Here is an 18,974-nt window from a genome sequence, read left to right as displayed (position 1 = left end):
AATCAGAGATTTGAAGAGACCAGCTCAGCAAAATACCTAATTTCCAATGAACTCCTACAATACTCAGCCCAAATTAAGAATTTGCTGTGAACTGTTTCATGAGGTACATTACTGCTCATTTGCTGAGTGAATAGTTTTCATTTTACCTTTTGGTTTATCAGTCCAGGCAGAGAATGTAGGTATTATTGCTTGTACCCTAGAGCACATGTGGGCGTCTCCTTGATCTTCGTGTCATTTCAGACTTCAAAGGTTCCATTAGCTACTGGAGTTCTAAACATAGCTGGGTTCATGAAGGCAAACATATGGATGAGAGTAGTGTGGGGAAGGAGGCACTGATGATACCTCGTGATGCTTATGCATATTCATTTGGTAAACATACTGCCCAGTGCGGCACACTCACACCTGACATCCTAAAGTGAGATGGTGTGCCTTCATTGAAGGAAAATTGTGCATACAGGCTTGTGTTTGAGATCAGTGGGGAACTATATCCAGTGTGAGCTTTTGGAGTAAAATTGATATGCAAGTTACTTAATACTGAAACTTAACTTCTTGAAAATGGGACGTTTCATAAGATCCCAAGCAAAGTATATGCAGGCTTTTTATAGCTTCTCAGAATTTTTTGACATTTGATCTTCTTGAGACTTGTAAGCTTGGGAGATTTTGAAGCATGTTTGTTAACTTTTACTTTTTGAAGGTATTTTAAAACAATAGAGCTAGCAATGATACTATGTTTTGTTTCAAAACCGTTTACAGATTTCTTTTGTATATCATTCTCAGAACACTTTATTTCTTTCAAATGGTTTAATTTGTACACAAGAGGAATACTATTGCAGTATGTAACTATTACCTAATATTGAGTGTTTTTTTAAAAAAGGAATGCTCGGGCTGGGCATGGTGGTGCATGCCTTTAATCCCAGCACTTGGGAGGCAGAGGCAGGTGGATCTTTGTGAGTTCGAGGCCAGCCTGGTCTACATAGTGAGTTCCAGGACAGCTGGGGCTACAGGGAGACCCAGTCTCAAAAAAAAAGGAATGCTCACGTCATTGAAATACCCCAAATTACAAGAAAATACAGATTTTAACATTTAAAGATCACAGAATTAAAAGGAAAAACTAATCCCTTGCATTTAACTGCCTAATGGGATGTTATTGTTAGGTGTAACTATAGACCTAGAACTTAGTTGGCTATGCTTTTGTGAGTAATACTGACTTCATTCTTTTTTTAAATATTGTGCAGGATAGCTTTAGTGTCAACCTGACATACCTGGGTTGATGGAGCCTCAACTGGGGAATTGCCTTCATTGGATTGGCCTGTAGCCATGTCCATGGGACACCTGCTTGATGAGTGATGTGGGAGGGCCCAGCCCACTGTGGGTGGTGCCACCCCTGGCCAGGTGGGCCTGTGTTCCGTAAGAAAGCAGGCTGAGCAGGGGCCAGGGGAGCAAGCAGTAAGCAGTGAACCTCCATGGCCTGTGCTCCAGCTCCTGCCTCCAGGTTCCTGCCCAGAGTTCCTACCTTGAGCTCCCTAATGAACTGTGAACTGGGAGATGTATAAACCCTTTCCTCCCCAAGTAGGTAGTGGTCAGAGTATTTTGTCACAGCAATGAAGAACAAACTAGGACAAATATTTTATGTGTATGTGTGTATTGTCCAATGAGGATTTTTTTAAAAAGTGCCCTGTTCCTTAAACCTGCTACATATGAGCATTAAAAAGAACTGGGCTGGCAAGATGGCTCAGAAAGTAGAAATGGTTGCCCTGCAAACCTGATGACCCAAGTGTAATCCCCGGATTAGTTGTCATAGTATGGGAAGGTGCTTTGCAAGTTGCCAAGAGAGAAAAGTGATCAACAGTCCTATTCGGTTGTAAAGTCTGTGAACCACAACAATGACTGGGGGGGCAAGATATCCCCAAATGGTGCAATAATGGCACTTTTATCTTGAGGGTAACTGACAGCTGTCTAATGGATTAAGGCCCACTCAATAGGAGGGAATTCATGCTTGATTTACTAAAAACTTAGCCAAATACCCATGGCTAGAAAGGTCATAGACCTTCAAGAACATATTACTGCCATTTTCCTATATGAATATTGTTTCTAAGTGTATCCTACTTATCTTTATACCTCCAAGTAACTATAGTTCCCATCCCTTATCAAAGAAATTTCCTACTACAGCAGACTGAGGCTATTACAGAGATTTACAACCAGTCAAAATGCAGAGAATAAGTGATTGTGGAGTGCCCAGCCCCAAATGGGACATGTACACCTAAGGCTCAGGGAACACTGAGGAAGAAGGGGGTGGAAAGACTGTAAGAGTGAGAGGACCAGGACCAGTTGCAAGATAGTATCTCTTAGACATGGCAGGGATGCTGGCACCTATGAAACCTCAACAATATGGCTGCCTAAACAAGACCTGCGTAATGACCACACCAGTGGACATGCCAATGTAGATGGGGGGAATTCTACAAGGCCTCACCCTTAGATAAAGAGTTACAGGCAATCAATGGCTACTTCAAGAGGAAGAATCAATTTTCTCTAAGGACAAGCCCCTTGATAAGTCATCAACCCTAAACACATGTACAGAAAAGCAACACTAAATGGGCTTAGATTGCCTCGTGTGTATATATGTGTGTGTGTGTGTGTGTGTGTGTGTGTGTGACAGAAGAGTCCAAGAATTCATGAGAGAGTTGCTGTATTAGTCACTTTTCTGTTGCTGTTATAGAAGCACTGACCAAAGCAATTTACAGAAGGAAGAGTTTGAGCTTATGGTTCCAGGGGAATTACAGTCCGTCATGGCAGGGAAGCATGGTGGCCGGAGACGGCTGAAGCAGAAGCAGAAGCAGAAGCAGAAGCTAAGCTCTACATCTTCCAGCAGGCACAGGAAGAGAGCAACTGGAGATCCAGCAAGGCTTAAGAACTCTCTAAGCCCACCCCTAGTGACGTGCTTCCTCCAGGATAGCCACACCCTCTAAAACCTCCCAAAACAGCATCATCATCTAGGGACAAAATGTCCAAATACTTGAAGCCTATGGGGGACATTTTCATTCAAACTATCATAGTATGACAAGGAAGGAGTGGGGGGTAGAAATGATATACAGTATTTATGTATGAAATTCTCCAAAAAATGTTTTTAAGTGTCTTCTGAACTCCACACGCGCATGAGGTACAAATGCACTCACAAACGTGTATACATCTCTCTCACACACAAAATAATAATAATAATAATAATAATTATTATTATTATTATTTGGTCTTTTTGAGACAGGGTCTCCCTGTAGCCCTAGCTGGCCTGGAACTCACTATGGAGACCAGGCTGGCCTCGAACTCACAGAGATCTGCCTGACTCTGCCTCCTGAGTGCTGGGATTAAAGGCTTGCACCACCATGCCTGGCCCACAAAATAATTTTTAAAAAATTAAAAAATTTAAAGGCAACTGATTTTGCACCACTTTTGTGGTGAACACAGCAAGTCCCCTAGATTTTATCTACATCAAGTTATTAGAATGGTATCTGTTCATCTCAGTGACATGCATATCACAACTAACAACTCATCAATCAGAAGTCTGCCAGTGCTAATTCAGCATGGTAATTAAGAAATCTATACAATCATTCTTTGCTATCCTGTCTTATTAACTAATTACTCACTGGCTAGTAAACAAGTCTTCCAATGAATGTTTTAGCAAGATTTAAGTGCTCCTTCAAGGCACACAAATCAGAAAGTCCACTCCAGAAAATACAGATACACTTTTCTATTTAATTTAAATGGCAGTCTATAATAACTGTTTTTTTTGAGGCTGTCTTTACTGGAATCTGTGTGAAATAACCCATGTTCTCTAATAGAAACAGAGAAAGTATCCTGATATCCTTGAAAAGAAAATCCCTCAGCTGCGTAGGAAAGCAGGATAGACAGAGCTAAGCATTTTGGACCTTGTGGTCTAGTGCTGTATAGCTTCCACTTTGGCTATCACAGGGTAGCATTAGAATCTTTCATGAGGAAGGTTGTGTTTGTGTGTGGGGAGCAGCAGGTGGGCAATATGCCAAAGAAAATACCATCTGTTAACTACTATACTGGAAGATGAAGTAAGGTAAGACTTTCTAGTGAACAAACTAATGTAAACACATCTAAAGTTGAAAATCTGCATCTTAAGTAAGATCATCTAATGTACTCATATTAAAACTATTACACTGGAGCTGGGCGTGGTGGCACACAACTTTAGTTCCAGCACATGGGAGGCAGAGGCAGGTGGAGTTCAAGGCCAGCCTGGTCTACACAGTGAGTTCCAGCCAGCTGTCTCAAAAAAACAAAAACAAGCCCCCCCACCCCCCAAAAAACCCAATTACACTGGAAATGGTTTCTTGTTATAAAGGTTTAATTTTACTTAATAATGTGATTAAAATTTTTTTATTCCACCCCCCGATTAAAAATTTTTTTAACTAAAAGAGCTGACAATTTTATTTTTACATTTCACAATACAAATAAAAACTGCAGTTTTTTTGTCCCCCTTCTCCCCTCCAATACTGTTGTCTCTGCTAGGAAAGGGGCAAAGTCTTCCTTGTCATACTGCTAGAAAACAGTCAAATGCAGCACCATCATCTCCTGGTGAAACAGAACACAGGATACAAAACTGACAGAACCCTCTGCTCTTACGTATCCATCATGGGGCAAGTGGGAGGTCTCATCACTGGAGGCCCAGGTATCACAGGCATATGGCCTTCTATGGGTAACCTCATTCTAGGACCAGGTCACATAGGCATCATCTCAGGAGGAAGGGGGCCCATCACTGGCATCATGGGAGGGCCTCCCATGTGGGGTGCTGGCATCATACCAGGGTGAGGAGGAGCCGGGAGACTTGGGGGGAGGTGGAATCATGGCCCTTGCAGGAGGAGGAACAGAGAATGGAGCTAGAAGTATCTTTCCTTGTTGAAATGCAGCCGCTGTTCTGTCAGTCAGTGCCCTTCCACCCATGTCTGACAGCGGTCGTGCACATTCTCTGTGTGCTTCCCACCACTGCAGTGTCGTTCTCACAGATGGAGAGTCATGGGGAGGAGACATAGCGCAGTAGTCACAATAAAACTTGGGCATGTTGCTCTGCAGACCACTGACTACCAAAAATTATTTTTTAATTTTATGTGTATGAGTGTTTTGCCTGCATGTATGTAGGTATAGCATGTGTATGCAATGTCCCAGAGGCCAAAAGAGGATGTTGGATCCGCTGGAATTGGAGTTATAGACGATAACCACACTCAGATCTTCCGCAAGAGCAGCTAGTGCTTATAACCACTGAGTCATCTACCTAGCCCCTACAGTGATTTCTAAAAACAAAAACAAACAAACAAAAAAACCCTTTAAAAACCGTGGGAGGGAGGGAGCTGAACAGATGGCTCAGTGGTTAAGAGCACTTGGAGAGGACCCAAGTATGGTTCCCAGCATTCACATGGCAGCTAACAATTACCTGAAATTCCCATTCCAGGGTATCTGACGCTCTCTTCTGGTCTCCCTGGGCATTGCCTGAAACAGGTGCACTTATATACATGCAGGCAAAATACTTATACATATACACTAAATAAAAATAAAGAAAAAAAAAAAAGCCCTGTGGGAGGGGAAGATGGGTGGCTTAAAAAGAAAGTGGGAGGGCCAGTGAGCTGGCACAGTGGGAAAAAGCACTTGCCCTACAAACCTGATGACTGGAGTTCGATTCCTAGAAGCCACAGTGGAAGGTGAAAACAGACTCCTGAAAGTTGCCCGCAAGTACATACTAACAATGGATTAACAAGTATAAAGAAATGTGGGAAATGTATACAGTAGTAAATTTGTTAAAAGTCACAGAAGTATTTCCTTTCTCTTGAGGAAAATGAATTTATTAGACTATCCAGCAGGCTTTGTAATCTAAATTACAATAAAATTTTGCTGAAACAAAATTTTTAAAGAAAACAGCAAATGGGGCTGGAGAGATGCCTCAGTGGTTAAGAGCCCTGGCTGCTCTTGCAGAAAACTAGGGTTTGATTCCCACCACCCACATGGCAGCCAACAACAATCTATAATTCCAGTTCCAGGGGATCTGATGCCCCTTTCTGACCTCTGCAAGCACTGCATGACACAGGTGTACTTATATACATGTGCGCAATACACTCACACACATAAAAATAGTAACATATTTTAAAGAGAACAACAGATGCCGGAAAAGATGGAAACAACAAATGCTAGAAACCCTCACACACTGTTGGTGGGAATGTGAACTAGTACAGTCACTATTAAAATCATAAGGACGTTTTCTCAAAAAACTTTGAGCTATACTATATGACCAGGGATTTGCCCAAAGGACTCGTATCAACCAATGTATCATATAGACAATTGTACATCAATGTTTACTGCAGCACTATCTGCAATAGCTAAGTTATAGAGGCAGCCTATGTATCTAACAGAGGAATAGAAAATATGGTATGAATACACAATGGAATTGTTTTCAGTCACAGAGAACAACAAAGTCATGTCATCTGTAGAAAAATGGATGGAACTGGAGATAATGAATTAAGCCAATGTCAGAAAGACAAAAACTGCAAGTTTCCTTTCATTTCTGGTCCCTAGATTTTATATTGATACATAAATCATGTATGTATATGCATGAAAGTAAAAGGCAAACTGTCTGGGGAACTAATATGAGGGAGGGGGTGGTAAGGAGAGGACAGGAAGATATGAAGACAAAATACACTCAACATACCAGGCGTGGTGGTGCATGTCTTTAGTCCCAGCACTTGGGAGGCAGAGGCAGGTGGATCTCTGTGAGTTCAAGTCCAGCCTGGTGTACACAGTTTCAGGCCAGCTGGGACTCTGTCTCAAAAAGACCAACTGTCCATAACTCCAATTCCAGGGGATCCAATAGCCTCTTCTGTTTTCTGCAGGCATTGCATGACATGGGTACACTTACCTACACGCAGGCATTACATACACATAAAATAAAAATAATAAATAAAATAATAAAAAAAAGATGATTTCTCAGGCACCCAATTTAGATGTGTAAGATGGATGGGTTTTTCATTTGCTAATAGAGGATATTAAGTGGGGGTGGGGGTGTATAAGATGATGGTGGAGATGGGAGAGGGAGTCCGAATATGAGCAAAATACACTGTGTGAAATTCTTGAATCAATAAAAACAAAAGAATTACAGGTTTCACAGTGTAAATCATCAATTTTAATACTGTCACATAAAAATGTAGTTTCTAGAGGGCTAGAAGCAGAGAGAGCCAGATGTCAAATGAACCGTTTTGAACTATACACCTGGAAAGAGGTGCCATATAGGCTAAGAGACAGAAGTGAAAACACTGTGGTTTTTCAAACACGTGCCCATTCTAAACACACAAAGACAGACTCTCTGAAACATTTCAAGTACTTCTCACATGTGTCAATCATGTAACTTACTAGATGGTACTACCAAGAACTTAATCATTTAACGATGATACCGAGTCTCTACGGAACTAGAGGAAATCTCAGGTAGTCATATGTAATTCTTTCTTTTTTTTTTTTTTTGGTCTTTTTGAGATAGGGTCTCCCTGTAGCCCCAGCTGGCCTGGAACTTGCTATGTAGGACAGGCTAGCCTCGGCCTCACAGAGATCAGCTTGTTTCTGCCACCTGAGTGATGGGATTAAAGGTGTGCACCATCATGCTCAGCATTATAATTCTTTTAATATCATCATGCTGACAAGTACTTAGGGACTGAAAGTATAAAACCATGCTCAAATCATGCCAAACCCAACTTACACATAATGCTCGGTTTAATAAAATTCTTAGGTCAAAAGTTGATAATTATATAATATCCATTTTATTACACTATGTTTTCAAAGTATGTAGAAGAAAAAAAAGTAGGTGTGTTGTATACATTTCAAATAAATATTTCTTTCCTTTAGTCACAAACACCCACAACAACAGACTGAATCAGGGATAGGTGCAGATATCTGGAACTGAAAAGAATAGTAACTTCATGTCAATAAGGGCATTTTCTTAGTTGCTAGGACACGACAGTGAAAAAAACAAGCTTCTTGGCTTTTCATAGAACTTACACAGGCCAGCCAGGGCTATATAAGTGAGACCCTGTCTCAAAAACAAAACAAAACAAAAGTCCTAAAAGAAAACACAAAAGAATGTAACAAACTTAAGACTGTGTATGTTTCCAGGGACAAAAGGGTCATAAATGAACAATATGGCATATCAGAAAGTGTTGTATAATTTAGAGAATAACACAAAAGTTGAGAGGATAGAGAATATATTGTTTATATAAAACACTGTTGGTCAGGGAAGACCTCAGTGTTAAGATCAGAGCAACAGTCTAAAAGAGGAATCTCAGTTTGTCCTATAATGGCAAAACTTGGCCACCAACATCAGTTGGAATAATAATTATAGCCCCAAGTAAACTTGTAACCAATCTATACCTAGCAAGCACATATAATCAAAATTCTTATTGCTGCTTATCGTTCTCATTCTACATGCAATACAAGTTTCATGTAAACATTCTGCTATAGTTTGGATCTGAAATGATCCCCAATGCTACAATAAAAGTTTTGGTCCATAGCCTGTGACATTATTGGAAGGTGGTGGACCCTTCATGAAGTAAAGCATACTTAGAGGAAGTTAGACATTGAGGGCTTGCCTTTGAAGACTGTTAGGACCTCTACCCCTTCCTCTTTTGCTTCTTGACTTCTTTTGCCAAGGCTCCCAGCACAGTGTGCTGCCTGTGTCCCAACAGGAATGGTACAACTATCAACCACATCTGAGGAAGCGGTTCTTGCAGGTATTTGTAAGTGATAGAAAACTCTTAACAACTTTAACCTTTTAAATCCTTTTCAATCTAAGAAAGGTTTATACATAAGAACATATATAAAGACAAGCAATCTGTTCTTACATTTTCTGAAGAACCTGGGCCATCACAACCCCATTCGTTAAATCTTCCACGGTCTGGCATGGTGTATCCACGTTAAAGGTCTGGATCTGAAGGGGGGAAAAAATCCCATGGTTAACTATGTGAAGATTCCTCAGGCTTGGAAAGGGGAGCAGCAAGTGATTATCTTATATTGGGGACTGGGATAAAATTTTAAAAGGATAACCAGAAATTTCTTCCAATATAAGTAGAATAAAAATTGTGGTAGATATTGGATGATTTCTCATCATACATAACACTTACACGCGATCAGTCTAAGAAAATGTTGGTTCCTTCAGCCCATTTACTGGTGATTAACTCAGGAATAAAAGGGCAATGGGAACCAAAGAGATACCTATTGGAGAGTAGGGTAAATTTTTATTATTAGTGTGAATGTCTGTCTATGCCACATAAATTACTGATATCAATCATCTTATAACTACTAAAAAAAATAAATCTTTTTAAAAAATGTTACTGTGTGTCTAAGTTCAGGTACACACATGCCATGGCACATATTGGAGGTCAAAGGATAACTTGTGGGAGTCAGTTCTCTCCTTCTGGGTCTCAAGATTGGGTATTCAGTTTATTTTAATTTAAAATAAATACCGATTCACAACTAACTTAGTATTGGTTAAGAGGACATGGCTCAGAAATTTAAGAAATGAGCCTGAGCAGGGCCTAGTGGCACACACCTGTAATTCTAGCACTTGGAAGGTGGGGGGCCACGTGAGACGAAAACAGAAAAAGAGAAGCCAACAATGCTACCCAGCAGTTCAATCTGGGTTTAGAATAAATCACTGAGAACAGACAAAGACCATCCTCATACAGATCTTTTAGTCTGGTGAAAGTATTACGGAAGTATGGACAAAAATTGTAAGTGAAATGCAATACAACTGGGATGAAAAGAAGCCTTGAAACTATAGGAAGAAATCGAAGAGAGGAATGCAAAAACATGAAAGATGGAACTAAACAGAGAAGCGTTACTACACAAGACACTTATGTCATATGAGAACTTTATTCTAAGAGCAATGGGTAGTAAACAAAGGATTAGACGCAAGAAACTGAGACCATGAGATTTAAATTGTACACAGAACACAGTGGAAGTATGAGAAAAGACTGGAGGCCAAGAGGCAGGAAGACTTGTTTTGGGATGAAACTAAACAAGGTAGCAATGGACATAGTGAGATTAACACTCAGGTGACTTTTTAATGTACTGGGTTAGGAAAAAATTGCCAGGTTAAAGTACACATACATTTTAAAGCTTTAAAATAAACATTGCCAAATATATTATGAAGCATTTTCCTTTTACTAAAAATGGGACTATCTCTACTTATCTGTACTACATATAATCCATAAATGGCAGCATCTCATTGTATCCCAGTTGGCTTCAATTCACTATGTATCAAAGGTCATAATGGACTTGAGATCCTCATTCTCCTGCCTCTACCTCCCAAGTGCTGGTATTATAGGCATGTGTTACCACACCCACTGACCATCCATATAAACATTAAAAAAAAGAATTATTAACAGTATAGTCATAATGTCATATTTTACAAAGGGAGAGTCTTGGGTAATGATGGTTATGGTACCAGAGGCTGAGGGAATCATGTTACAGGTCCTCATAGAAAACAGTTTTTAATTAGGCAAATATTTGGGCGATAAGAAGGTACCCAACTTACATATGTGCAGAGCTTTGATAAAAAGTTAGCAAATGAGCTAGGCACTGTAGCATCACTTACAGTCCAGCTATACAGGAAGCTGAAGCAAAAGGATTGCAAACTCAAGGCTAGCCTAGGCAATACAGCGAGAACTCATGGGAAAAAAGAGAGGACTAAAAATGAATAAATGGAACAAGTAAATATCATCTGCAGGTCTGATCTGAACTTGATCTGGAATTGCCTCTTCACTGGTAATGTGGAAATTTAAAAAAGCACCTGCTAAATTAATGGTACATTAAAAAAAACTTTTTGTAGGTTCATATAGAAGAAAAGAAGCAACAGTGACAACCATATATTATCTCATCACTTGGCACAGCATCTCAGAATAAGGGGTTACTGAATAATTTCACAGTGAACAGTGCTTTGAATGTAATCAAATCTAATCCCTAGTTTTACTTCTAATTTATCACACAAGCTTGGATATTTCACTTCAGCTCTTTTAATGTAAGTTTTCATGTAAAGGTCGGGGAAGAATATTATGTAGTCTCCAAAACTAAGTGTACATGATAATCATTTGGGAAGTTTTCATTTGAAAATACGTATTTCTTAGCTCTACCCACTGAATCAGAATCTCTCTATATATGTGAATAGGAAGCTAGAATTTTATTTTAACTTTCTTTGGTGCTGGATACTGAGCCCAGGGCCTTGCTAAGGCAAACATTCTACCACTGAGCTATATCCCTAGCCTTTTAAAATTTTTGAAACAGAGCCTTGCTAAGTTATTCAGGCCAGCTTTGAACTCACTCTGTAGCTCATAAAGACCGAACTTGCTATCCTCCGTCTCAGCCTCTTGAGTAGCTGAGACTATAGGCTTGTGCAAATTATGTTCAGCTCTGGAAGTCCATTTTTAACAAATGCACCAAGTAACTATAATGTATCTGGGACCTGGTTTTTAGCATTTAGAATGGTTTGTTTTAAAGCACTGCCAACTTTAAGCTCTTACCCTACTACTCCCAAGCTGGGAACATAACTCAGGGTCTTGCTCATGTGAGGCAAGAGCTCTACTACTGAGCCACAGCCCCAACTCAGGATTACAAAATTGCCCCTGGTCAACCAGAAGGAACAAGTCAGTAAAGCAAGGAATTTCATTTATTTCCTATTTATTTATTTATTTATTGTTTTTTTTTTGTTTTTTTTTTTTGAGACAGGGTCTCCCTGTAGCCCCATCTGGCCTCTGCCTCCCGAATGCTGGGACTAAAGGCATGGTACCATGCTCTGTTTATTTATTTTTTTGAGACTGAGTCTTATGTATCCTAGGCTGGCCTAGGACTATTTACAGCTAAAAACGAGCATAAACTTCCTGATCCTCTTGCATCCACTCCCAATTACTGGGATTAGAGTAGGCTTCTGAGGTTATGGACAAGCATCACCATGATCAATTTACATGATGCTAACCCAGGGCTTTCTGCACATTAGGCAAACACTCAACCAAATGAGCAACATCCTCAGCACAAAGCAAGTAATTAACACAATCCAGTTTTTGCCAGGATTCAAGGAAAGCTAAAATTTTATCTTTAAAAATATTTTTTAAGTTTTATTTATATTTATTTATTTTTATGTGTACGAGTGTTTTTCCTACATATGTGTAAGCATACCTGTGACCCACAATGCTTTCAGAGGCAAGAAGAGAGCGTTGGATGCCCTGGAACTAGAGTTAGGGATAGCTGATAGCTGTCATGTAGGTGCTGGGAACTGAACCCAGGTCCTCTGCAAGAGCAGCCAGTGCTCTTAACCACTGAGCCATCTCTCCAGCCCATTTGTTTTGATTTTTAAAATGTAGTGTCTAAACAATTATTTTCTGTTTAAGCCCTTGAGATACATAGGTACTAATGAGAGCTTGAGAGCATTCACCTCTGCCTTCAGAACTGACAAAGATCTCAGAAAATTTACCATTATCACATTTCTTTGTGTGAACATATCCTTGTAACTAATGGTGATAACACAGCCTTGTGGCTATATTAAAAACAAATGAATTGTACAATTTAAAAGGATGAAGTTGGGCAAGATGATGGCATTTATCTATAATCTTAGCACTTAGGATGTTGAGGCAAGATCGAGTTCAAGGCCAAAATAAATGAATAAAGATGAAGTTTATAGTATGTGAATTACAGTCCAATTAAGAAAAAACACATTTATCAACATATCAGCTTTCTGAGTTGGGACACTTCAGGATAGTAATACATAAAAAAGTAGGATAACTGCACTTAACTATTTAAGGCACATATTCTACCTGAAGTGTCACAGCCTTTCTTGTGATTTCAAGCAGATTTAAGAGCACAATTCAACATTTAACTTCCCCTTCCTCTCCTCCTACAAAAGCCAGTGAAGGGTAGAGTGTAAGAACATGTGGAATTAGCACCTCTAGGGCAGTGGTTCTCTACCAGGGGTGATTTTGCTCCCTAGGAGACTGCAGAGTTTAGAACAGTGAGATGAATGCTATTAACATTATGTGAATAGAGGCAGGCAATGCTGCTATTAAATGACCTGTAATGAACTGGGCGGTGCCCCTAACAATTATCCAGTCCCAAATATCAAATGGCAGTAAAGTTAAAACCCTGCTCTAGAGCAGTGGTTCTTAAATGTGGTCTTGAGGTTAACTACACATCAGCTTTTGGGATTATGTCAGAAAGGCAAAATCTCAGATCCTACTTCAGACCTAGAACTCTAGCTCTGGGGTCTAATAATCTGGTTTGGTATGCCTTCTAGATGATGCTGTTCAATGCTAATGTATGAGAACCACTGCTTGAGTCAGCATTAATGCAATGGAAACAGAAGTATGACATGGAAAAGAAAGGAGGAAGGAAAGAAAAACCCAGGATTTGGACACAGGCAGGCTGAAGCAGGAATCTGTATCCTGACCCGCCATGCTATACAGAACCCCCAAGAACTTTAAATATCTATATCAGAAGTTTATTTTCCCATTACAAGATCTATTTTGTTGGTAGGAAGAGAAGGGAGAATAGAATGGGAGAGTTTCAAACACTAGTTGTATTTCATAGGCTCCTAAATAAGTGATATGAAAATAAGGATAGATCAAGATTGGTGTGTTTCCCAGAAGTGAACGACAACTATGATTCTTTCGTGTCATTAACTGATAGCATTCTAGATTCCTTCTTGTATTCCAATTTCTGAAACCTGAGAAGCGGGCTGGAATTATACACAGATCAGTGGTAAGAGTACATGCTAACCATGCACAAGGGCCTAGATTTAATTTTTAGCATTATAAAACAAACTAGAGCTTACATGAAATCTTTGCATTGTGATTGATGTAGAGGTTCAAGAAACTGAGCACAGATCCACAGAACACAGCCTCTGGCCACTGCTCCTGGTGACCCACCAAAACCTGAAGGTACGACCCTACTGTTGAAGACACCACATATTTGAGTCATAGGACATAGAGAAATCAAGCTGGTACTCTAGCTTTCATAGTACTGAAATGTGCTACACAGGCTGCTGGAGGTGAAAAGTAAGCAACAGTCTTACCCAGCTGTGAATCCCAAGAGCTGCAATCAGGAGCAGCCTGGCAAGATACGCAGCCAGTGCAAGAGTGGCATGAATGTTACGGCAGCAACCAACTACAGAGAATTTGTGCTTGGCACTTTTAACTGGGTCAAGAACCCATGGCTGGGTATGTGATAGGCCCTAGGAGAGAAAGAACCTACAACTATTATTTTGCTAAATGGACATAGTATCAAACCCCCCTCTAAATACTTACTTTATACCCATAGATTAGTGCAGCTTTCAACCCTCATCAGAGCAGCTTACTTTCTGCAGTAGACAACAATTAATACTATGACTCACAACTGGTCAGGGTACAGAGAATAAGAGGCTGTGGAACGCTTAGCCCTAAATCGGAACTCTGTACCACGCCTCCTCCTCTCAAAGCTCAGAGATCACCTCAGAAGAGTGAGCAGTAAGATGAAGAGCTGGAGGTTGAGGACTGCTGAACATACAAACTCACAGTGGCTATGGCTGCATGCATAAGATCAAACCAGGCAAAAATCTAGCATAAATGGGGAGAAGCCTGCAAAGCTCCATCCATAGCTTAGGAGCTCTTGGCAGGTGATCACTGCCTGGGGAGGAAGAACTAGTTTTCTCAGGCTTGTAGCCCCTAGTAGAGCTCCAGTCAACTGTCCTGTTCCCATACACACACTGGCAGCACTAAATGGACTCAGTGGGTTAAAAAAAAAGAAACAGAAAAATTGTGGTTAAGGGTACCTACTTCTTTTCCAGAGGACCCAAATTTGGTTCCCACCTCCCATGTAAGGCATCTCAAAACTGCCTGTAACTCCAGACCCACAGAGAGCTGAAGCCTCTGACCTCTGCTGGCACCTGTCCTCATGTGCACTTCAACGGATATGAATAATTTAGAAATAAACAAATCTAAATAAAGAGTATGTGCAGCTGGAAGGAGCAAGGATGGTCAGAGCATGACAAGAGTCGAAGGGGAGGAGTGAGGGTAGATCTGACCAAAACACATTTATATACGTAGGAAATTCTCAAACAATAAAAAAAAAAAATTGCGCTTGAGGTTGGTGAGATAACTCAACCAGTAAGGGCACTAGCCACCAAGTCTGAAGGCCTAAATTTAATCCCCAGCCCATACTGAGGAAGGAGAGAACGGACTCCTGTAAGTTATCCACTGACCTTCACAGGCCTGCCATGACAAACCTACACACACACACAAGTAAATGTTTAGAAAGTTGCAAAAAAATGGCAATTGTTAGAAAAAAACCAAACAAGCCAGCGAGATGGCTTAGTGGATAAAAGTGCTTGTACCAATGTGATGATCTATGGGGCAATTTTCCCCCCTATCAGGTAGGGATTCATTCTACTTCAGAGGGTAGAGAGAGGAGGTAGAGGAAAGTTTTAAGCACATCTTGCTGAACTTGCTTGCTGTACACACTGATTGGGCTTGGCTTAAGACATTTTCCATGTCTTTTCAAAAGTCTTCCTTTCTTATTTTTTGATTTATTTATCTCTATGTGTATGAGTGGTTTGCAATTCCCTTGGAGGCCAGAAGAGGGCATCGGATTCCAGGGAAATGGTGTTACGGACAGTTGTTAGATGTCATGTGGGTGCTGGGAACAGAACCCAGGTCCTCTGCAAGAGCAACCAGTGCTCTTAACTGCTGAGCCATCTCTCCAGTCCCCAAAAGCCTTTCTGTCTCAACAATAATTTGAAACTTGGCTCTAGAGCTGGTAGGTTCTCAGATACCATGATTTATCCAGGATTTAGGGAAACATGATACAGTTCCATAGGACTGAATTCTACTTAAAAGTTATCTCTTTATATCCCTGAAATTTTAAGTTTTATCCATTTCTAGTGCTCAAGCATTTCACATTTCTACATTTCCAAAATATACTACACATATCTCTCCTGTCAAAAACATGCTATGTGTTGAAAATAAACTTTTATTTGCTACTCAGGGCTCTAAGACTGATCTGTAATAACTGATCATGAGTGCTCTAGATGTAAACAAGGCTGCTGACTCACCAGACTAAAGCTCTCAGTTCTTGGATCTTCTCTGTCACTGACAGCTGCTTACATTTTGCCCAGTGTTGCAGTCACCTTGTAGCCTCTGGCATGCCCAAAACCATACAGCCAAGTTGGCTAGAACTTTACTTAAACCAGAATCAATTACTCTAAATGGGACTCTTCACTGGAGAGAAATGTATATATGTTCTCTTACATTTGGTTTTGGAATCATATTTGTTATTTATCTGGTCTGAAGATAAAAATGCTACTAGACTAAATGTATATACACATTCAGCTATCTCAAACACTGTTCATATTCATACTTATTCTTTTTGTAAGACCCACAAAGAACAAACCCAGTATTTAAACTCAACTTCATTTTGAAATATTTCGGTGAACAATGTTTTGAAAATAAACGCAAATCTTACAAACCATCCATTTTTGGGTGGATAATTCTGCAATTCTGTCACCAATGATGTCTAATCTTATCTTCTCCTGAAATGTTCCTTAACGAGGCTCCCAGTATTTCAAAAAGCCTGTAATACATTATAACCCTGTTCTCTTGCTGTAGCTAACATCGACTACCTATATGCTTTCTTGACATTGAATCTTATTCTAAATAGATTATTCTCAAATTATCTTGTTTTCTGAGATGTCCTCTAACTCCCCACTAGGACTTTTGTGTGTATTTTCATCAGGATTCTCACTCATGTAACTGCACCATCACCCAACTTTTTTGTTGATGCTGTTTTGAGTCAGGGTCTTGTTACTGGCCTAGGCTGGCTTTGAACACAAGCTCCTCCTGTCTCAACCTCCCTTAGTGCTGGGCTAAGGGAGACATTCTTTTTAAAAGACATTATTCAAATACATCAGTGTTTCTATGACTTTTCCAAATTTAGGATTCAGCCAGCTTCCTGGTCTCTGTACTTTTTTCTGGGGAGGCAGTAATTCTACTGACCAGCAAACAACTGAACATCCTCAGACCTCTGTTCACCTTGTCCTTCCACAGGATCAGGGAATGTAGGAATTCTTTATCTGTCCCTTGTCCAGCCAAACCTCAGCCTATTATGCAACCTACCAGCATCCTCTCTTCTAAAGCCCAGCAGGGAAGCTTATCTTCCTGCCTGAAGTCAGTGAGTTTCCTGGAGTATGCTAACTACATATTATTTTAAACAATCTTAAATTACAAGAATGATCGAATACCAAACCAAATCATCAAGTGTTACACTGTATATAGTCTATGTTTCACAGGACATAATTTTATTCATGACATACCAGATTATAAAAAACTTCAAGTCAGGTGTGGTGATGCATGCTTGTAGTTCCAGTACTTGGGAAGCTGAGGCAGGAAGATTGGGCTAAGAAGTGAGTTTGAGGTCAGCAAGGGCTACGTAGTTAAGATCCTATCAACCTCACCCACTCCCCCCCACTCTATTTTTATTACATTTATTACAACCAACCTAAGTTGACATTTCTCAAACTGCTTAGTAGTGTTTCTGCACAAAACAGTGATGTCTAGCTTCCAAAGATTTTAACTGTAACCCAAGGTACCACTCAATATAATTCCACTTGACACCTGCCATTTTACCTTAAAAAAATGAATAAAGGTCAGGAGGGTGTAGCTCCAGGTAGTATCTTTGCTTAGCATGCAGCTCCTGCCCAATCTCCAGCACTTACCCCCAATAAGCAAATCAAATGAACACAAACGCCTTAGTCGCCTTCAAATATTTGTGTTCTTCTAAAAAGGACGTTTTAATATTTTTAGCCGTAAGTAAAACGGATGCTCCCAAAGAGACACTAGGTTCAGCTTATGGTCTGCATACTCGTCTACCCACCAACAAGAATATGAAAATCTGAAACATGGGTGGCTGAACTGTCCAGCTCTTGAGAGGGGCTGCCTAAAGCCACGACTACTGACATTAAAATCCACTACATTTATTTTAAAACGTGATAACCTTGGCAACCATTTATTAACTTCAAATTAGAATCCCACGTCGCCTTACAAATATGTTTCAGTTCCATTACCAGTTCCCAAACACAGGCTTAAAACGCGCATCCTTCATCCCTTTTTTGGAGTACCAGTACTTGCTACCTAGCAGTCAACACCTTCTCCATCCAGGCTGCGGCCCTGGGGGCTTCTTCGCGGGTCCACCCACCCTTTGCGCACTCCTCCCAGGGCGCACGGCTCCATCCCCGCATCCTTCCTGCACGCCGACAACAAAGGCGAGCAGCGTCGTGACCGGGGGTCCCGAGTGCCTCTACCGGCCGCACCGGGGCGGAAGCCGGGAGCCAGCGCCTCGCCGCACAGGCCTAATTATGGGGTCGCCCGCACCCCATCATTACCCCACCCCGAGAGCAGCCAGCACCTCCGGCCGGCGGTGGCTCCCGGACCCTAGGCCCAGCCTGCTCCAGCCCCGCCGCTCCCCGCGGATATCGACCCGGCCCGGGTGTAGACGCGGCCGGCAACCGCGCTCCGCTCCGCCCGTCCCGAAGCCCGGATGTGACGGCAGGTCGCTCCGGCTGTCGGCCCCGCGACGGGCCCGGCGTCTCCCCGCGGCCACCACGTACCCAAGTGAGGAGGCTCTCGCACAGCTCCACCCGCTCCACCGACTCCGCGTGGAACATCTTCCCGTGGGGCCTCAGCGCCTCCCCAACCAGCCAGAAGCCGCGGACGCTCGGCCCCGGGGCGAGTCCAAGGGTCGGGCAGCCGACCGGCGTCTGGCGCAGCTTCTCTTCCGTCCGGCAGCTCCGGGGCCACGACGCTGGCAGCGGCTCCGCTCCGTCACCCGCGCCCCTCCTTCTCGCGCTCCGGTCCGCGCACCCGCCGCGCGCTCCCGGCGCCGCCCGCCCACGCCCTCCTGCGCGACCCGCGGCC

The 18,974-nt window shown here is 41.5% G+C and overlaps 1 protein-coding gene across 1 annotated transcript in view; it reads right to left on the bottom strand.

The window, feature by feature from the left end:
- Positions 1–18,968, bottom strand: part of LOC103746988 (hook microtubule tethering protein 3) — a gene marked incomplete at its 3' end in the record, with an annotated part of 100,423 nt that extends 81,455 nt beyond the window's left edge. The window contains exons 1-3 of the mRNA XM_008849259.3: positions 18,668–18,968; positions 8,889–8,974; positions 8,637–8,743 (exon numbers count right to left, since the gene is read on the bottom strand). Coding sequence (XP_008847481.1) covers positions 8,637–8,743; positions 8,889–8,974; positions 18,668–18,724 — 250 coding nt within the window. The remainder of the gene's footprint in view (positions 1–8,636; positions 8,744–8,888; positions 8,975–18,667) is intronic.
- Between the last annotated feature and the right edge of the window lie 6 nt (positions 18,969–18,974).

This window comes from Nannospalax galili, unplaced genomic scaffold (assembly GCF_000622305.1).
Source record: "Nannospalax galili isolate Female #2095 unplaced genomic scaffold, S.galili_v1.0 scaffold1925, whole genome shotgun sequence".
In the NCBI taxonomy this organism is placed as follows: domain Eukaryota; kingdom Metazoa; phylum Chordata; class Mammalia; order Rodentia; family Spalacidae; genus Nannospalax; species Nannospalax galili.
The sequence above is the reverse complement of the archived record's forward strand: the minus strand, read 5'-3'. Positions and strand labels throughout refer to the sequence as shown.